The sequence below is a fragment of the Anomaloglossus baeobatrachus genome, chromosome 1 (genome assembly GCF_048569485.1).
Source record: "Anomaloglossus baeobatrachus isolate aAnoBae1 chromosome 1, aAnoBae1.hap1, whole genome shotgun sequence".
In the NCBI taxonomy this organism is placed as follows: domain Eukaryota; kingdom Metazoa; phylum Chordata; class Amphibia; order Anura; family Aromobatidae; genus Anomaloglossus; species Anomaloglossus baeobatrachus.
In genome coordinates this window covers 476,020,718-476,043,100 of record NC_134353.1, presented here as the reverse complement: position 1 = coordinate 476,043,100, position 22,383 = coordinate 476,020,718, and the positions used below count along the sequence as shown (strand labels likewise).

Genomic DNA, 22,383 nt, shown 5'->3' with positions numbered 1-22,383 from the left:
GGAAGCAGTCTAGAAAGCATTTGAAATACATTTGAAACAGGTTAGCTCAGTGAACCCAAGAGAGAAATGGGATTGTTACAGGTTAGTAATAACATTCGCACCACCCTGGTCCAGTGTCTACTTCCACACTGCAGGACAGCCAGACCAGGGAGTGTGAACTTACTTGGCTGGCATCCGGGGCACCTCTTGTGAATCTCTAGGTTGAGTGCTTCAGTCAAGAATAAAAATACATGAACAGAAGACCAAAATGCACTCCCCCTTTCTCCGAATTACCAAACTGCAGTATACTTGTCAAAATGTAATAATTTAGAGAATGTAAGAAATTTAGTAATGTAAAAAAGCTGCAGCATATTTTGTTGCAGAAATGTCTGCAACTTTCCTATTCACCTAAATGAAACTTGCAGAAAACCATGTGCTTTAGCATTGTTACTCTTTTTTAAAGTGATTATTAAGTGGCTCTGATGATGGACGTCCATGATCAATGATGGCTATTCTATAGCTTTATAAGGAGGGAAACCGCTTCAATGAATATGGTGATCAACAAATGGAAGTATCATATGTTAACAGAAGCAAATCAGTACATAAAACTTTACCCTACCTTTCTCCATTTCTTCTAAAAACACAAAATAACATTTAAACCTTATTACATAAATGGTACTTTCTGATAGATTAAGCTCTTGCTCGGTCCAGGACCAGAAACCCAAATCATATACAGAGCAAATGGATTAGGAAATCAAATTTTAGGGTGTTATTTTTATATTTTTCATAAAATACTTTATATAAAAAAAAATGAAAAAAATTGGACTTGAAATAAAATAACTTTGTTTTATACAACATCCAATATACTATTATAAAGATGTAATTCGCTCATTGGAAAATTATTAATTTACCTGCAGTTTTAGTTTGCGCTGCTGATTAGATAATCAAATACAATGACATGATAAGGAAGTAAAGATTACTATGAAAAGATAGAAAAATTATTTAAATGCTGCTGCTCAAAGTGTTACTGTCAAGCAAAAATTAGACATATCTTCAACCACATTATATCAGCATTACAGAGTGCTGCCCTTAAAACGACAGGGTCCGTAGGCTATTCTCTGTTGCACTCCAGTGAGCTGCCTTTGATAAACACTTAAAAGTGGTAGTTTGTGTTTCCACACTTGGTACCATCTTCTTCTTGGACAATAAACGTAGACATTCAGGAGGTAGAGAGGATGTAGACGGAGCTAAACATACTCAACATCACGAAAAACTCCTAGGGTTTTCATTGAAACGGTTAGCTGTGAGTATGTACTAGAGGGTCACGTACAATTTCTAGAGGCATATTTAGTGCTTTTATCAAAAACAACCAGCCTAGACATAATGGCTTACAAAATGGTTGTTCAGACATGGTAGAAGCCAACAGCCCATAATATATTATTCATAAGAAATATTCTTGGGGAAACCGTAAAACCATTTCTCCATTATTTCTGGAAGTGCCATGGTAATCTGCAGAAGAGTCTCACACAGAGCAAAGTGTAGTAAGCTATCTCCATGAAGAGGATTCAATTTAACCACCAATGGCTGCTGCTACTGCCCAGATGTGTAGGGCCAATTGAAACTACTTCCAGATAGAAGCATGTCCCGAATAAGTGTCTCTATGGGAGTTTTGCCCACAAGCCTCATAAAAAACAGCTGGGAAATAAGGGATGCAGGTACAGCTCTGAGAGCAGGCAAGCGAAGAAGAAGTCTTCCAAAACGTTGAGGTTGAGAAGGGTACTGTGCACGGACATACTCTGTGAGGGCCACTTGGGCTTTCTCTTGTAAGCTCTCCACATGAGCTGGATCAGTAAGACCACAGGCATCTGAAGTAAAATGAAAATAAATAAATAAACCAAAAGCAAAAAGATAAATCATTAAGAAGAAATTAAAGGGAACCTGTCATGAGAAATGTCCCCTAAAACCTCACAGATTCCCCCTCTGCAGCTCCTGGGCTGCATTCTATAAAGGTCCCTGTTATGATTGTGGCCACTTTCTGACCTAAAAAAAGTGTTTATAAAGTTGTACCTTTTTTGCTTCTGATTCTGTAAATACGTCCCGGGGGCGGGCTGCCTGATGGCCGTTAGTCTGCCCCCTGGTCCTGTATGCCGCCCCCCTCGCTGATTACAATAATGCTGGACGCCGCCCCCTGCTACATCCATCGCCGCGCATGCCCAGTGCCCATCTGTCGGGGATGAGCACTGTGCCTAGCGTCACCGCTGGTGACGTGCACGCAGGGTTAAGATTATGGGCGGTGCTGTGATGTTTATCGGCCTGCTTCGTTCTGCGCAAGCGCGCTGCTGGTAATCTGATCTCCGCGTCTCCTCCTGATCGGTGTAGTCACCGCTCCTCCCATCTATTTCCTGCCTCGGGGCAAGATGGGAAGGAGGTGACGTGGGGGTCAGCAGCAGCGCGCTTGCGCAGAACGAAGCAGGCCGAGGGGGCAAGCGCGGCCCCCGCGATTATGGGCGGTTGCTTAGGAATAAACATCACAGCACCGCCCATAATCTTAACCCTGCGTGCACGTCACCAGCGGTGACGCTAGGCACAGTGCTCATCCCCGACAGATGGGCACTGGGCATGCGCGGCGATGGATGTAGCAGGGGGCGGCGTCCAGCATTATTGTAATCAGCGAGGGGGGCGGCATACAGGACCAGGGGGCAGACTAACGGCCATCAGGCAGCCCGCCCCCGGGACGTATTTACAGAATCAGAAGCAAAAAAGGTACAACTTTATAAACACTTTTTTTAGGTCAGAAAGTGGCCACAATCATAACAGGGACCTTTATAGAATGCAGCCCAGGAGCTGCAGAGGGGGAATCTGTGAGGTTTTAGGGGACATTTCTCATGACAGGTTCCCTTTAAGCTGCCAGAAATAAATAAATTGTGTTAGCGTAACGCAGGGGGTGGGGAACCTTTTTACTGTCGGGGGCCATTTGTAATTTTCTACCAACCTTCGGGGTATGCACCAAATTATCATCTTGAAAACTACCCTGCTATATTTGATCAAACAATTAATTAACTCACCCTTACTGTGGTGGCCGGAGCTGCTTCTCTTTGTTGAGGTTGTGATGTTCAGTAATATTGATCATGTTTCTCAGAAATTTTCCAGGTTTGTTTTAGACTGGAGAGGCTGGGGGCATACACATCACAGGAAACGCTGGGGCATATACATCACAGGAGACACTGGGGGTACACATCCCCGGAGGGGCTGAGGCATATACATCCCAGGAGAGGCTGGGGCAGATACATACAAGGAGAGGCTGGGGCATATACATCCCAGGAGAGGCTGGTTCATATACATCCCAGGAGAGGCTGGGGCATATACATCCCAGGAAAGGCTGGGGCATACACATCCCAGGAGGGGTGTATCCATCACAGGAGATGCTGGGGCATGAATAGCACTAGGTGGCAGCATGGACAGCACTAGGCGGCAGCACGGACAGCACTAGGTGGCAGCACAGGTTAAACAGTACTTGGGGGAACACAGCATTAGAGGGTACACAGCATTAGAGGGTACACACAGCATTAGAGGGTACACACAGCATTAGAGGGTACATACAGCACTAGGGGTACAAGAAAAATCAGCTCACCCATGTCTTTGGAGACTCCAATGAGGAACAGGTGCACGGATGAGAAGGCCGGCCAAGCCAGTGAACTACAGGAAAACAGAAAATATCCAGCATCCACGTCCAAATAAATAAAAAATTAAATTTTATTCAGATTCCATTAAAAAACACGGGGTGATGCAAATCACATCTAAAACATAATCATCCTCTCGGACCCGTCATACAGATGGACTTGGACTAAGAGCAATTAGCTCGAAACGCGTACCATCTGTATGACGGGTCCAAGAGGATGATTATGTTTTAGATGTGATTTGCATCACCCCGTGTTTTTTAATGGAATCTGAATAAAATTTAATTTTTTATTTACTTGAACGTGGATGCTGGATATTTTCTGTTTACACAGCACTAGGGGGTACACACAGCACTAGGGGGAACAGACTCACTGTGGAGGAGGAGGAGGAGTCACACAGCACAGCTCCAGGAGGCATGTACAGCAGGGAGGCCAGTAAATCTGCAGCACCACTACTTCTGTGACACGCTGCTTTCCCCACCCACAAGGTAAGCCCTGAGCACGCTAGCACAGGCCAGGGTTGAGCCTAGAATGTATGCGCTGCAATAAGGATCTGGAAGAAGCCCGTACATTCTAGCATCTACCCAGAGGGCGTGCGCTTCCTTCCATCATGCACTAGGATTTAAAGGGCCGGTGGCCAGCAAAAGCCCAGCTACCGCTCGAACACTGCGGTTCCTGGGAATGTGCCCGGGGGCCGCAGAAAAAGACAAACGGCCCGCGGGCCGGAGGTTCCCCATCCCTGGTGTAACGCATGACATAGGGGTATATATCAGAAATGTGAATTCCAACAAGAACTAGCTTACCAGAAGTGAAGAGTGCAATGGCTTTTAGACAAGCATATTCCGCAGAGTCCACTTGGAGACGATTTAGCTTTTCCACCTGGTCCTGAAAAACACGTATTTGGTCCATAAAGGAGACCACCCTATCAGCAGACATAGGAGAAGCATGAAACCCAGCAGCCGCCAACAGAGGTGCCATGTGTAGTGGAAGGGCTGACTGTGCTGCATTTAGCACAAACAGTTCACTCCAACTCAATCTCAGTAGGGAAACTTGGTCTGCCATGGCAAGCTCTGGAAAGTAGGGGATGTTGCGGGACCACTCCACTGTGCTAAAAAGTAGCCTGGCAGCCAGTTCACAGATGTTGTCAATGCCCATAACACTGCCCTGCTGAGCATACTGTGAACCATACCGTGATGCTGGGTAAGGCTCTGCTCTAAGAAGCTGAGAGATGAGTTCAGAAACTGGCTGTCCATTAAAGTATTCGGCAGCACCAGGTGCTGTAGTAGGGCTTGCACTGGAGTGAGCAGGAGGGATACGTCCCCGCTGAACAGCTGTAAACAAAAACAAAAAGGAACATAAGTGAGAAAATAGTAAATTAATCTTACTCAGTCTTACTAAACAATGATCTTCCTTGGATCTACAATACAGTTTTATTATGAAGCCATCTTCTAGTGGCAGGGAAACAAATCTCCACGCAGTTGGAAGCTACTTCAAGTCGCTTGGCCATATGAGGCTGCAGCTATGTAGGTCATGCTGCACTTGGATCATAAAGATTACAGCTGAACAAAAAGATTTGCAGGACTCTGGACAATAGTCCATATCGATAGTTTATGGCCCTGGACTAGAGTTCTGGAAACCTCCTCCTACTAGACTACATTTCTGGCACACTTCTGATTAGGAGGCCCATTGCAATGTCATGAATGAGGAAGTTCACAAGGTTCTGGTCCAGTAGCCACTGACTACTAAAGTGACCACTAGACAAGGGTCTTGCAAATCTTTTTTCTCATATATTAATAACATAGCTCAACCTGAAATATAGCTTTCTGTTTCAGCAAATTTATCACGTAAAGTGCAAATGTATGCAGGCTTCTAACATATCTATGCATATATAATTTCAAAGCTTTGTATTGTGCCTCAGCATGTCCGTCATATCATAAATATACACTCTAAATACATACTGATAATGAATTTAGATTGTGAGCCAGCGTTGCTGATCTATGTAAAACGCTGTGGAATTAATAGTGCTATATAAGTGAATAACTAATTTTATTTATATATATATATAAATATATATTTACATAAATATAAATTAGTAAATCTTTATTTTTATATAGCGCTAACATATTCCGCAGCGCTTCACATACATCAGGAACGCTGTCCCCATTGGGGCTCACAATCTAGAGTCCCTAACTGTATGTCTTTGTAGTGTGGGAGGAAACCAGAGTACCCGGAGGAAACCCACGCAAACACGGGGAGAACATACAAACTGCTTGCAGACATTGTCCTTGGTGGGATTCGAACCCAGGACCCCAGCGCTGCAAGGCTGCAGTGCTAACGACTGAGCCACCGTGCCGCCTATACACATTATTTATATATATATACATATATATATATATATATAAATATATATTATTGTGAACAACAAGGCAGAATCCAGCAATAACGTGAGCAATCCAGGATGCTGTTAAAAAATTTTTTTCCTTCTTTTTATTCATAAATTCATTAAAATATAATGGTCCAAGCAATTCAGAACAGCATTATCGCAGGAAAATAGCGCAGATAGGACTACGCGTTTCAGCGGTAAAATCCGCCTTCTTCACGGTCCAGAATCTGATCTGCTTTCCAAACATAGAACCTTATATACATCTCACACCCATCAGGATAAAAAAATTTTTTTTAACAGCATCCTGGATTGCTCACGTTATTGCTGGATTCTGCCTTGTTGTTGTTCACATTTGTATCGATGGACTCCTACGTCCTGATCCGGGCACAATGGAGTTAACCAGGTGAGCTGAGGATCCAGGTGATTCACAGGAGTGAGCTGGTCTACATTGTTGGACTCCTAAAACTATCTATATAAATAATTGCCTTATTCTGTCTGTCTGTCTGTCTGTCATGCTCCAAAATTGTGTCCTTACGGTGACACAAAGCTGATTGGCCGCTGGGCTCGCCATGGCCCCGCCCCCCCCACACCGATTGGCCGCTCGCCCAGGCTGCGCCCCCACACGGATTGGCCAGCCGCTCGCCCAGGCTCCGCCCCCCCCCCCACAGACACCCTGCAGGCATTGGCAATTCGGCCACGCCACGCCCCGCCCCCCTCACGCAATGCACGCTAGCTCTGGCCCCGCCCCCCCCCCCCCGCGCATTCCCCGAACTGACACGGCTGTCACGGAGGTGAGTACTGTACCCCCCCCCCCCACCCCCCACCCACCCCCGGCCCCCGCTCGCACGGGAGTGGTGTGGATACGTTGGTAACCATGCTCGCATGGTTACAAGCGCATCAAGGTCCTGCTGCGGCGGAAGATCCACACGCACACACATAACAGCACACACACAAACATACAAAACATACACACACATCAGATCACACTCACTCTCACACACACACCTCACAAACACCTCACATCGCATCCACATACTCACAGCATCCGGCGATATCGCTTGCTTCTCGGCCTCGATACTGTGCTGTTGTGACCTTCCAGGACCTGACGGAGGATCACATGGCCAGAGGCATGTGGTATCTCCGGATGTTGTGAGTGTGAGCGCGTATGTGCGATATCGTCAGTGTCTGTGTGTGTGAGTGGATGCGATCGGGTGTGTGTGAGTGGATGCGATCGGGTGTGTGTGAGTGGATGCGATCGGGTGTGTGTGAGTGGATGCGATCGGGTGTGTGTGAGTGGATGCGATCGGGTGTGTGTGAGTGGATGCGATCGGGTGTGTGTGTGTGAGTGGATGCGATCGGGTGTGTGTGTGTGAGTGGATGCGATCGGGTGTGTGTGTGTGAGTGGATGCGATCGGGTGTGTGTGTGTGAGTGGATGCGATCGGGTGTGTGAGTGTCGGCAGAGGAGCACGGCGTGCTGGAGGAGGCTGGGAGCAGAGAGGCTGATCATGGGGAAGGCTGGGAGGGGGAGGCTGATGCTGGGGGAGACTGGGAGGGGAAGGCTGATGCTGAAGGAGGCTGGGAGGGGGAGGCTGGGAGGAAGGAGGCTGGGAGGAGAGAGGCTGATCCTGGGGAAGGCTGGGAAGGGGAGGCTGATGCTGAGGGAGGCTGGAAGGAGAGAGGCTGATGCTGGGGGAGGCTGGAAGGAGAGAGGCTGATGCTGGGGGAGGCTGGAAGGAGAGAGGCTGAGGCTGGAAGGAGAGAGGCTGAGGCTGGGGAAGGCTGATGCTGAGGGAGGCTGGGAGGGGAAAGCTGATGCTGGGGAAGGCTGGGAGGAGAGAGGCTGATGCTGGGGACAGAGAGGAGAGGCTGATGCTGGGAGGAGAGAGGCTGATGCTGGGATGAGAGAGGCTGATGCTGGGATGAGAGAGGCTGATGCTGGGATGAGAGAGGCTGATGCTGGGATGAGAGAGGCTGATGCTGGGGGAGGCTGGGAGGGGGAGGCTGATGCTGGGGGAGGCTGGGATGAGGGAGGCTGATGCTGGTGGAGGCTGATGCTGGGGGAGGCTGATGCTGGGGGAGGCTGGAAGGAGAGAGGCTGATGCTGGGGGAGGCTGGGATGAGGGAGGCTGATGCTGGTGGAGGCTGATGCTGGGGGAGGCTGATGCTGGGGGAGGCTGGAAGAAGAGAGGCTGATGCTGGGGGAGGCTGGGAGGAGAGAGGCTGATGCTGGGGAAGGCTGGGAGGAGAGAGGCTGATGCTGGGGACAGAGAGGAGAGGCTGATGCTGGGAGGAGAGAGGCTGATGCTGGGATGAGAGGCTGATGCTGGGATGAGAGAGGCTGATGCTGGGATGAGAGAGGCTGATGCTGGGATGAGAGAGGCTGATGCTGGGGGAGGCTGGGAGGGGGAGGCTGATGCTGGGGGAGGCTGGGATGAGGGAGGCTGATGCTGGTGGAGGCTGATGCTGGGGGAGGCTGATGCTGGGGGAGGCTGGAAGGAGAGAGGCTAATGCTGGTGGAGGCTGATGCTTGGGGAGGCTGATGCTGGGGGAGACTGGGAGGGGAAGGCTGATGCTGAGGGAGGCTGGGAGGGGGAGGCTGGGAGGAAGGAGGCTGGGAGGAGAGGGGCTGATCCTGGGGAAGGCTGGGAACGGGAGGCTGATGCTGAGGGAGGCTGGAAGGAGAGAGGCTGATGCTGGGGGAGGCTGGAAGGAGAGAGGCTGATGCTGGGGGAGGCTGGAAGGAGAGAGGCTGATGCTGGTGGAGGCTGATGCTTAGGGAGGCTGATGCTGGGGGAGACTGGGAGCGGAAGGCTGATGCTGAGGGAGGCTGGGAGGGGGAGGCTGGGAGGAAGGAGGCTGGGAGGAGAGAGGCTGATCCTGGGGAAGGCTGGGAAGGGGAGGCTGATGCTGAGGGAGGCTGGAAGGAGAGAGGCTGATGCTGGGGGAGGCTGGAAGGAGAGAGGCTGAGGCTGGGAGGAGAGAGGCTGATGCTGGGGAAGGCTGATGCTGAGGGAGGCTGGGAGGGGAAAGCTGATGCTGGCGAAGGCTGGGAGGACGGAGGCTGGGAGGAGAGAGGCTGATCCTGGGGAAGGCTGGGAGAGGGAGGCTGATGCTGGAGGAGGCTGGAAGGAGAGAGGCTGATGCTGGCGGAGGCTGATGCTGGGGGAGGCTGGAAGGAGAGAGGCTGATGCTGGTGGAGGCTGGGAGAGGGAGGCTGATGCTGAGGGAGGCTGGGAGGAGGGAGGCTGAGAGAAGAGAGGCTGATGACACACACACACACGCGCGCGCACTGCACAACACACCACACACACACACACACACACTGGGAACCACAAACAACTGCCCTACACAGACACCCACACACACAGACAACGCTGCACACACACAACACCCAACACACAAACACCGCGGCACACACAAATATACGCACATACCGCACAACACACACACATTGCACAAAACATACCTCCCCCCAAAACACACCACACACACACAAACCGCGCAACACACACACAACGCTACAGACACACAGCGCTCCACAAACAACGCAACACACGCAACACACATACAACACCGCTCTCACCCCCCGTCACACCCAGACAACACCCAGAACATGTACAGCGCCTACACAAACACTTGGTAACTACACACAACAACATCTCTATATATATATATATAACAAAAATCATACATGAACTACACAATACGTAAATTCTAGAATACCCGATGCGTAGAATCGGGCCACCTTCTAGTATTTATATATATATATATATATATATATATATATATATTACACACACACACACACACACACACACACACACACACACACACACACACACACGCATATATTTATTTATTTCTATATATTTTTTCAACAATACGAAGCTTTGAAATTATTCACTGGTCCAAAGATTTATTATTTTTTTTGTGGAGAATAAAAAGCTATCAGGGCTTTAAAACCTCAATAATTAATACATTTAGAAAAAAAAAATGTAGAGTCCCATCACTTTTCTTAATACAGTAAGTAAAGTTTGTTTGCCGAAGCAGTAATATCCCTTTAAAGTGGCACCAAAGTAGAGCTTTATGTGCAAGATCAATAATGAGGTAAAGCATGCCATGGAGGTGTGACAGAAGAGAACGAAAATGTTTTTCTCTTGAGTTAATAGCATTATTTAAAGGGGTAAAACATCCTTTGTTGAATTGCTCTACAAAGCAGAAAGAAACCCTAGTTTGCATCTGTCCGTTTTTTACCTGATCCTGATCTAAATGAACAAGCCCATGTTTCCATTAATGTTATGCCACACATCAATGACACCAAACACAGGCCCTTATTAGTGGGCCACAGGCAAAAACCTTTGCATTGTGAGCGGATTATTAGCAGTGAATAAGACTGGCAGAAGGATTTTGATGGACGTAAGAGGATTATGGTAACAAACAACTATAATGGCTCTCTGAGCCCGATAAAATCTATGTACTTTTGTACAAGCAAATTATTGGCAGGAATAGTTTACGTGAAGCGGTATAATACTGCATTAATGTCTTTTTAATTTATTACGCAAGTGGAATAGTAATAGTAAGTTTCGCACATAGAGATTTTGTTGAAGAAAAGGAGCTGGAATATAGACAGGCACACAACCCTGATCAGTTCTCTGCTTCCTTATCTCTCTTCCATGCCAATAAACTAGGAAAAACAATAAAGTAGATCTAGGAGGGGCAAGGTAGAGGTCACAAGACCTTTTCATACAAGGCCATCTGCAAAGTCATTATATGTAACCCTTTCACAACCACAATATACCTACTTTTATCCTACCTGTATAAGCCCCATGACAGTTCATTTGAGTTATATACTTTGAAAAGACAGTCTAATCAGGATACCACCTTTTCAGAATGAATGAAAAATTAATATCACATACAGGGCCGGTAGGAATTTCAGGGCCCCATATTGGCAAAATTTTGGGGCCCTCGAGACTCGCCTAGGCTCCACCTCCACCCCACAAACCTTCCACAGCCTCACCACCACTCTTGGAAAAATGTGTGTGTGTGGGTACAGTAAGTTTTCAGACCCCTTTTAATTTTTCACTCTTCGTTTCATTGCAGCCATTTGATAAATTCAAAATAGTTCATTTTTTTCTCATTAATGTACCCTCTGCACCCCATCTTGACAGAAAAAGAACAGAAATGTAGACATTTTTGCAAATTTATTAAACAAGAAAAACTGAAATATCACATGGTCATACGTATCCAGACCCTTTGCTCAGACATTCATATTTAAGGGTACCTTCACACTTTAGCGATGCAGCAGCGATCCGATCAGCGATCTGACCTGGTCAGGATCGCTGCTGCATCGGTACATGGTCGCTGGTGAGCTGTCAAACAGGCAGATCTCACCAGCGACCAGTGACCAGCCCCCAGCGACGTGCAAGCGACGCTGCGCTTGCACGGAGCCGGCGTCTGGAAGCTGCGGACACTGGTAACTAAGATAAACATCGGGTATGGTTACCCGATGTTTACCTTAGTTACCAGCTCACACCGCTTAACTTAGCGTGTGCAGGGAGCAGGAGCTGGCACTGGCAGCGTGAGAGCTGCGGAGGCTGGTAACGAAGGTAAATATCGGGTAACCACCTTGGTTACCCGATGTTTACCTTGGTTACAGCTTACCGCAGGCTGTCAGACGCCGGCTCCTGCTCCCTGCACATTCAGGATTGTTGCTCTCTCGCTGTCACACACAGCGATGTGTGCTTATCAGCGGGAGAGCAACAATAAAAAAACGAACCAGCACTGTGTGTAACGAGCAGCGATCTCACAGCAGGGGCCAGATCGCTGCTCAGTGTCACACACAGCGAGATCGCTAATGAGGTCACAAAAAACGTGACTCAGCAGCGATCTCAGTAGCGATCTCGCTGTGTGTGAAGTACCCCTAAGTTACATGCTGTCCATTTCCTTGTGATCCTCTTTGAGATAGTTCTACTCCTTCATTGGAGTCCAGCTGTGTTTAATTAAACTGATAAGACTTGATTTGGAAAGGCACACACTTGTTGTGAATATCATCAGAGATGGTGCTGTTCCCGGGAGTGTTTCTGGACTCCCTCTGGTGGCTAGTGCTGGTAGTGAGTCTGATTCTGCATCTGTTGCTCAGACAGGTGTTGGAGATGATTGCTGTTTCAGGAAGCCTATGGAGTCCAGCCTGGGGGGGGATATAGGAATGCAGTCTCTTTCTAACCTTTGCCGGTGATAATTGTTTCTTCTCCATTTTAAGATGTCCTGAATTTGTCCTCCAGCCTTTTGGCATTTGCCTTTCCCTGTAGGTTTTCTTCAGCGCCTTTTTGGATATGCCAGTAATAATTTCCACAGCGGTTTCTTGTTCCTTTGCATCGGTTTTGTTCCCATGTTCTGCAGCTATGCCTGATAAGTTTTTTGCTCTCTTAGCCTGGGCTTGGTTAAATGGCTGAATTTGCACTGAAGGGCGTTTCTGCTTAATCCAGGAATTTTTTCTAAATATGTGCTTGAGAATATTCCCTTTTTGTTTCTTGCAAGTGAATAAGTGCTCTTCCTGCACTATTTTTGGAGGACCAATTATTCCCAGCAAGAAAGGGAATTTTTACTCCCTGTTTGATAATGAGTTTTGTATCTCATGTGTTTTTGTAGTTAAGATCTTTTCTATTATATTTGCATATTCTATTTAAATGTATTGGCACAAGAGTTCCTGATATAGTGGGAGGAAGATCATGTGATCTTTTAGGGAATTTTTGATCAGATGTTAGTATTATTCAGGGTTTTTAGTGGCTGCAACCAGCAATCTATCCTATACCTTTGTATCCAGCTAGCAGGGCCTCACATTGCTTAATTCTATATCTACCATTTGTGTGTTTTTTCTTACATCACCGCCCTTATATGTTGGGGGCTTTCACTTTCCTTTGGGGCTGCTCTGAGGCAAGTCAGGATTCCTCATTCCATCTTTGAAGTTAGTTCTCTGGCAGTGACGAGGCTTCTAGGTTTGTTAGGAACGCTACACCGCTACTTCTAGTTGTGTTTGTGTAGCCAGTGGATTGCAGCCAGCTAAGTTTTCAACTACTCTTGTATATTATCTTGAACCATTTTTTATGGGATTTTTGCAAGATCTTTTGTGGTCTCCTGACCATAACACACACCTGTCTATATACAGGACTCACAGTGCATGTCAGACAAAATGAGAATCATGAGGTCAAAGTAACTGCCCAAGGAGCTCAGAGACAGAATTGTAGCAAGGCACTGATCTGGCAAAGCTTACAAAAGAATTTCTGCAGTACTCAAGGTTCTTAAGAGCACAGTGGCCTCCATAATCCTTAAATAATCCTTAAATGGAAGAAGTTTGGAACCACCAGAACTCTTCCTAGACCTGGCCATTCAGCCAAACTGAGCAATTATGGGAGGATAGCCTTGATGAGAGAGGTAAAGAAGAACCCCAAGATCACTGTGGCTAAGCTCCAGAGATACAGTAGGTAGATACAGTTGACTTTGTGGAACTTAACCCTACAACTGCAGCCCTCCACCAGTCGGGCCTTTATAGCAGAGTAGCCCTACGGAAGCTTCTCCTCAGTGCAAGACATATGAAAGCCCACATAGAGTTTTTTAAAATAAAAAAACATAACTCCCAGACTATCAAAAATAAGATTCTGTGGTATGATGAGAGGAAGACATTTTTGGTGATAATTCTAAGCGGTATGTGTGGAGAAAACCAGTCACTGCTCATCACCTGCCGAATACAATCCCAACAGTGAAACATGGTGGTGGCAGCATTATGCTATGGGGGTGTTTTTCAGCTGCAGGGATAGGACGACTGGATGCAATTGAAGGAAAAGGGAATGTGGCCAAGTACAGAGATACTTCTGATACCTACCCTGCTCCTGTAAGCTTATCTCTCTGCGGCATGTATATACCTTTATTCTATTATTTATTTATTTATTTATTTTATTTGTTCTGGCTTTGATCCATCCAGTCTGGAGACCAGAATTGGACATACTGAGCAGTGCATGTCACTGATGTGGGCGGAGCTACCTCTCTGTGAGTTACAACTAACAGTCTGAGCACGTATGCCCAGATCACACTTCATTCTCCATTGAACCTGCTATACAGTGCGGTGCTTTCATGACAAGAGTTGTCATGTGTAGATCACCCTGTGATATACTATCGTATGATTGGCACATCGCAGCGCTAGTGAAGTGTTATCTAGACATGCGTGCTCAAACTGCTGTCATTCTCAGAGAGACAACCCCACAAGTGACATGCCTTGCTCAGTTTTATCGCATTCTGCTCTCCAAATTGGAAGGATCAAAGCCAAGCATCAATATAGGTTATAAAGGAGCCGCAGAGAAATCAGCTTACAGGAGCAAGTTAGATAGCAGAAGTATATTATGAAAGTGTTACGAAGAGTTAGGACAAATTAAAAAGTGTCACATTAATAGTGGAAAACTCCTTTAATAGACCTCTGACCTTGTTGGGATTGCTGTTTAGGTTACTGACAGATTCCCTAACGAATTGGTGTAGCAACATTATATTTGTCAGCAGGGTTTCACACCCAAACTATTTATATTTGCATGTCTATTTCAAAGACAATTCCAGCAATACCTTTACATGGCCAGTTCCTCCATTACTGGGAAATCAGGGTCTGAATAGAAATGTAAATGGGGCTGAAGACCTATTGTAGATCTGAAGCCGTTGTCACTACAACTCTACTGAGATTTCAGGCAAAGGAGCCATCAGTCAAGAAGGAGGCGGGGCCCTGGGTAGAGCTGGAGTGACAGGGGCTTCAGATCAACAAATAATCCTTCACTTCATTTGCATATCGATGCAAACACTGATTCTAGTGTTTTAGAAAGAGACTGGCCAAGTCCTGCAATCTTACAATCCGGCATCACTTTCACCGAGAGCAGCGGGGCGGAAGCGCAGGTGTGACCTTTTGGTGAATTGAGTGATGTTACTTTCTCACAGCAAGGTCTCCCTGAGCTGTCAGTGACTCCCGAAGCCTGCAGAGAGTGGACATGTCTTCCCTTTCTGCAGCCTCTAGATATAGCAGAGTTGATAATAGTCGTGGGACTTCATATAAATTGCAATGAATCTGCAAGGGTGTTTTGGGGGTTAAGAAAGGAGTTAAAGAGGGTGTGTGTGTATTTTATTTCAAATAAAAGGATTTTTTCAGTTTGTGTTTTATTTCTTTCTTTTCACTTACAGGATTAGTAATGGGGGTGTCTCAGATGCCTCCCATTACTAATCCAGGGCTTTATAGCAGCTGTCATTTTTTTTGACAAATCAAAGCTGTCATTAACCTCTTATATTACCCCGATTGCCACCGCACCAAGGCAATCCTGATGAGTCGGGTAAAGCACCAGGATTGCCATATCTAATGTGATGTGCCAATTGTAGGCAGCTACAGGCAGGTATTTTTAGGCTAAGGGGGGCCAATATCCATGGCTTCTCTCATCCTGATAATACCAGCCCCTATATATCTGCTTTACTTTGGCTGGTTATCAAAAATGGGAAGGACCCTACGCTTTTTTTTTAAAAAAAAAATATTTAATTAAAAAAAAGTCATACGATCCCCTCTATTTTGATATCCAGCCATAGTAAAGCTCATAGGTGGGGGCTGCAACCAGTAGCTGTTTTACTCACACTGGCTCAAAATATGTCAGCAGTCATGACAGTCATTTTTAAAATGTATTTATTTCTTTTTACACTACCATACAGCAAACGGACTGCAACCAATTCACAGACACAGGGTGTGGAGCATGTATGGCAGTCTGCAACCAATCACAGACACTGGCACAGAGGGTGGGTGGGTGGAGGAAGCAGTGAACATTCATGAACATTAATTAGCGGGCCCGGAAAAGAGTCTTACTGCAGTGTGATCCACTGGGAAACACAGTATGTATAAATATCCTGCTCTTACTACCAATTAACTTCCATTTGTAGCCCACGTCTTTTTTTTTTTTTAGTTTTTTTTTTTTTTTTTAACAGTGATTTCCTTGACAATTCACAGCCATGCCGATACTTGACATGGTTGTGATGGCTCCAAAAGTGTCTTCAGTCTAAAAGCTTGCAGTTTGGCTGCTCTGCAACCGGTCAACAAGCTTTATTTGGGTGACAAACCCAAAAAGGGACCAGACATATAGTAAAGTCTGTGTTCGGGGTTTAGCACTCTATGAACAATACAGTTTGGGTTCACTTATACCTATGAGCGGCGGATTGTGACTGATGACTCATTGCATCAGAGTCATTGCATCCGCCACGCGGCGCATCAGTTGTTTACTGACTGACCATCGGGCGGGAGGGACGCAGCATGCAACGTTTTTTGTTGCGGCAAAAAACCGCACTCCGCAGGATTCCGTTGGAATCCGTCAGGAGGCATAATGTAAGTCTATTGGTGCAGGACTCCATTATCCTGCATCATGCAACGGATTCCAGTGCAGAAATCCGTCACATTTTACTGAGCAAATCCAGCAGAACGTCCGAAATCATGTAAAATTACACCCCCCCCCCCTCCACACAGGTTTTAAAACTGAAATGACCGCTCGGCGGCTGGCTTTTGCGATCGATCAGCTGATCGCCCAGCGGCTGGCTTTTCAGAGCGATCAGCTGATAGAGAACGATCAGTTGATCGCTCTGAAAAGCCGGCCGCCGGGCAATCAGCTGATCTGTCTGAAAAGCCAGCGGCCGGCTTTCCAGAGCAATCAGCTGATCTCCCGGTGGCCGGCTTTTCAGAGCGATCAGCTGATCGTTCTCTCTCTTGTTTCTATACCGAAATAATTTCACCAAAGCAATCCGCTTTCTCCTGACAATTAATTCCATTTCTTGTTACCCGTTGTACAACGCATCAGTCACAAGCGTCAAGCAACGGAGGTGACTGATGCAAAAAAACGGAAATGTGAACATAGCCTAAGGCTGCTTTCACACATCCGTTTTTTTGCCCTCAGGCACAATCCGGTTTGTGCCTGATGCAATGGATCAGTCGCAGATTGTGTAAAAACTGATGCAACGGATCCAGCAAAATTGTTTTTGTAAATGTGTTTTTTCTCTCACGAGAGAGAGCGCACGTGCGAGAGAGAGTGCGCGTGCGAGACAGCGAGAGAGATCGAGATCCCATCATCACCGCACACACCCCGGCACTATCGCCCCCATCATCACCGCACACACACCCCGGCACTAATCGCCCCCATCATCACCGCACATACCCCGGCACTATCGCCCCCATCATCACCGCACACACCCCGGCACTATCGCCCCCATCATCACCACACACACCCCGGCACTATCGCCCCCAACATCACCACACACACCCCGCGGCACTACCGCCCCCATCATCACCGCACACACCCCAGCACTACCGCCCCCATCATCACCGCACACACCCATGCACTACCGCCCCATCATCACCGCACACACACAGGCACTACCGCTCCCATCATCACTGCACACACCCCAGCACTACTGCCCCCATCATCACCGCACACACCCATGCACTACCGCCCCATCATCACCGCACACCCACAGGCACTACCGCTCCCATCATCACTGCACACACCCAGGCACTACCGCCCCCATCATCACTGCACACACCCAGGCACTACCTGAGTGACGTCACCGCTCATCGCGCGACTCACTTCAGTTGCTGCATGGAGCTCACAGGAGCGGCGGTGTTCTATTGCTGCTCCTGTCAGCTTCATGTAGCAGAGCTGAAAGCGTTGTGGGACCTTGTGTGGATTACGTCGGACCTGGAGGGGTATTTGGGAGTTAATAAAGTGGTGAAAGAGGGTATTTTTTTTGTCTTGTCTTTTATTGTAAATAAAAGGATTTTTCTGTGATTGTGTTTATTTACGTTAACTTACAGGTTAATCATGGAAAGTGTCTCAGAGGCCTTCCATGATTAACCTAGGACTTAGTGGCAGCTATGGGCTGCCATTAACTCATTACCCCGATTGCCACCGCACCAGGGCAATTCAGGATGAGCCGGGTAGAGTCCCGGGACTGTCGCATCTAATGGATGCTGCAATTCCGGCGGCTGCTGGCTGATATTTTTAGGCAGGGGGGGCTTCCCATAACGTGGGGTTCCCTTTCCTGAGAATACCATCCATCAGCCGTGTGGCTTTACCTTGGATGGCATCAAAATTGGGGGGGACCGCACGCTGTTTTTTTTAAATTTATTTATTTTACTGGAAGATATAGACCCGCCCACCGGCGGCTGTGATTAGTTGCAGTGAGACAGCTGTCACTCAGCGCGGGGGCGTGTCTGACTGCAACCAATCATAGCCGCCGGTGGGTGGGAGAAGCAGGGAATACGAGATGGAATAATGAGCGGCCGGCATTTTCAAAAGCTGGAGAAGCCGCCAGAGCAGTGTGACAGCCGTGCAGCTCTGCGCCGGTGATCGGTCAGTATGAAGGAGGGAGAGACCGACAGACAGAGAGAGACCGACTGACCGAGAAAGAGACAGACCGACCGACAGAGAGAGAGAGACTCTGGGCATGCACAGAAACAAAAACCGTATCAGTCGTTGGATTCCGTCATATGCCGGATGTCAATGGATGCGGCGTCCATAGGCTTTCATTGTAACTCACGACGCACGTGCCATACGGTTTTTCGCCGGAGACAAAAAACGCTGCAAGCAGTGTTCTATCCGGCTGCCGGATCAGCTATTTATGCCGGATCCAGCAAAAGCAGAATGCAACGCAAGGCCATGCGGCACAATCCGGCGCTAATACAAGTCTAGGGGGGAAAGAAAGGATCCGGCGGCAAAACAAGCCGGATCCGATCTTTCTGGTTTTTACCAGATTGTGCTGCATGGCAAAAACCGGATGTGTGAAAGCAGCCTAATCCAAGTGACCTGGAGGATAAACAATTATTGACAAATATTTTCACAGCCAACAGTTCTTATGAATACATTATTTACCTGATTTGGAAATAATACAATTGCATTTTGATCACCAACATTTGTGAAAAGAAAGGGTTTGGTCCAGAGATAGGGAGAGCATCAATTTTGGGACCTCAAAACCTTTACATCACTTAACTACACTACGATCTCCTTTCCAATCGTATTCGATTTATTTATATTTGTTATTACACTATGTCTCAGATCTTCTGTACGTATGTACAGACAATCAGACCCAAGTTGTCTCTACGTTGTATCATCATTTCTATTAAATTTTATTGGCCATGGCATAATAGCTGGAAAATTATTCGTTTGTTTCCCATACTGAGTGCAATAAAACTTTGAAGTTTTGTGAAGTACAGCCAAGCTGTATTTCTCATTTAGTACAATATAGAAACATCTTTACTAGACACTTTCTAATAAGTAAAAATAATGCGTACTTTATATCTCCTTCCAGAGGGCAGGGAACAGCCATTATGGGAGCAGCTGTGGCCTTCACCCCTTCTAATCTACTATTCTCTGATGTGACCTTCCACCTCCTTGTCTTTGGGCAGATGCAAACAACTCCCATTCCTTCCCATGGTTACAGACGTAGTTTGTTCTCACCATATTATGTGCAGTATAAAAGCTAACAGTTTCTAAACAGATATGGAAGCCATCCCTGAATAGATACAATGAGCCCTGCTCTATAGAGCTTCAGGGCCTCTTCCATAAACACATGCAAACTGTGAAGGCTTTTTTTCCCTACCATCAGGGTGAAGCAGAGCTGACCACTCCCTGCTGCACACAGGCAGAGCCGACTCCCCCTCCTCTCTGTACACAAACAGCACTGACCCCTTCCACAGTTCTGGAGCTGGTAGAAGCAGCCCTGACCTCTTTCTCTCCCTGCAGTGGAGCAACCTCTAGCAACTGAGCAGTGTGCACCACCATGCCGCCTGCACAGAGAACAGTGTGAGCTCCCTATATTTATCACAACTCCCCAAACTGCATGTATGATTGTGCATTATACCATACTCTACTAGCATATTACACTAAGAGATTATATATATAGATAGATAGAGAGAGAGAGCGAGCAGAAGTGAGGAGTACTGGGCACAGCTGATCCACATACGACTGGCTGTCACAGTTTCCCAATAAGTCAGGGGAGATCCGGGTGCGTATTCCAAAGTAAAGACGATGCAAAATCCAAGTACAGAAAAGAAGGGTCACACCCCACAAGGATCTGGATGAAGGATGAAGCTTTAATCCAAGCACATAAGCAATTTATTGGTGAAACAGCCCGCCGTTGTCCGGCGCTGCACGTCCTCACCCCCTCCCTCAACACCGGTAGCCCTGATATGTGCTTGGATTAAAGCTTCATCCTGATCCATATATATATATATATATATATATCTCTATCTATCTATCTATCTATCTATCTATCTATATATGAAAGAGGTAAGAGTCCCGGTGCACCACCTACTCCGCGTGTTACTACACGTTCAGCTGCTTGAGCCCTACGGAGCCATGGAGGGGATCATGGTGCAGACTTGCGGTGAAGACCAAAATATATCCAAAGGAGAAAGAAAGTCGCACTCCAGATGATCACCATATCACTCCGTCTTTATTGCAGGGGAAACATGAAGGTACAAGCGGTGGGGAGGGCGAGACAAGCCATACAACGCCGGACGACGGCGTGCCGTTTCACTAGAACTTAGCTTCCACGGGTCCAGTGCCAGCTAAGTTCTAGCGAAACGGCACGCCGTCGTCCAGCGTTGTATGACTTGTCTCGCCCTCCCCACCGCTTGTACCTTCATGTTTCCCCTGCAATAAAGACGGAGTGATATGGTGATCATCTGGAGTGCGACTTTCTTTCTCCTTTGGAGATTATATATATATATATATATATATATACACACACATATACATACATATTCATAAATACATACACATACATACATAAATACATACACATACATAAATACATACACATACATATTAATAATTTTATTAATTTATATAGCGCTATTAATTCCACAGTGCTTTACATACATTAGCAATACTGTCCCCATTGGGGCTCACAATCTAGAGTCACTATCTGTAGGTCTTTGGAGTGTGGGAGGAAACCGGAGTACCCGGAGGAAACCCACGCAAACACGGGGAGAACATACAAACTCCTTGTATTCTTGGTGGGATTTGAACCCAGGACCCTAGCGCTGCAAGACTGCAGTGCTAACCACTGAGCCACCGTGCCGCCCGTACATATACATACATACAGCAGAGACATTAGTAGTGTACATACAAATATCTCATATACACCCTAGAGATCCTGCTTAGTATCTCAGTGTCCACAATATGCAATTATATTACATAGGTGTGTGGCATTACAGTAACTATGTTTGAGAGTGTGTTCTTTCCTGCATATTCAGGTCATCAGGGTCTCACCCCCCATCTCTGCACTTGGTTGAGTCCATGTTTGCTGAGCCCTGTGAGGAATGTGCTGAAGGGAGGAAGTGGCAGCAGAACGAGGGAGGTGAGGGGGGAAGAAAGCGCTTTTATTTACTTTCTGATGCCTGAATGGGCGCTTAGGATTCACTCAAGCAGGGAAAGGGCACAGAACTTTAAGCTCATCAAAAGAAGGCCACAATGAAAGAAACGGAGGGGACAGAGACTTGGGTTAATGAGCGCAAACTGATGAGTAACAAGCACAGAAAGCTGAAATGTTGGAAGACACTGACTGGTGCAGGGCAACAGTGGAAAGTCAGATGGGGAATAACAATCTGAATGAGGACAGAGACAAAGGCTAGGGAAAGAGGACCAAGACTGTTCACTTCACCCCTAAGTATTTACAGACTGATTTCTCCTGTGGAAAGCTTTACATTTACCACTCTACAGGTATATAGCGGCATGTCAGCAAGTGTGCAAATGGCTTTACAGGATGCCTCTATATTTACTAGCATAGCCCAGCTAATGATTACAAATCATTCCTAAAGCTTTACTGCCAGTCTTCGTATGTATCAGGTCAGTAGAGTCTGAACCCTGAAAAATTCACAATTATATTGTGTCCTTCCTTACATAAGTGCAGTCACACGCACAGCAGTCACATGCGATTCACTGGCATGACCTTTGTCTGTATGGAGGTCATATGGTAACATGAGAAGGCGCTGCTCCCGGTTGTCACCTGCCTTAACACACCCTGCCTTGTCCAGCTCTTCTCTACTGTGTAACAGGAAAATCTAAAAGCACAGCTAAAAGATCCTCAATGATGTTGACATGTAAACGACTAGAATACTGAAGAGAAGGAAAAACAAGAACGGCATGACTGCTTACCACACTGAATTTGTGGTGTAGAGAAAACAAAACCCCACAATGATTACCAAGTTGTAATATCGTAGCTAAAAAGAAGATTCCACTATTGTACCCTGGGGATATGAACTATCACTACAAGCACCATAGAGCCCCCGT

General features: G+C 46.8%; 1 protein-coding gene across 2 annotated transcripts in view; it reads right to left on the bottom strand.

Annotated features, from left to right (window-relative positions):
* NR2F6 (nuclear receptor subfamily 2 group F member 6) overlaps positions 1-22,383 on the bottom strand; it is a 63,376-nt gene that overhangs the window by 1,925 nt on the left and 39,068 nt on the right. For both annotated transcript variants that reach the window (XM_075314799.1, XM_075314809.1), the window contains exons 3-4: positions 4,460-4,987; positions 1-1,844 (exon numbers count right to left, since the gene is read on the bottom strand). The exon at positions 1-1,844 is cut by the window's left edge and continues 1,925 nt beyond it. In XM_075314799.1, the coding sequence (XP_075170914.1) occupies positions 1,570-1,844; positions 4,460-4,987 (803 nt within the window). In that variant the 3' untranslated portion in view covers positions 1-1,569. The remainder of the gene's footprint in view (positions 1,845-4,459; positions 4,988-22,383) is intronic.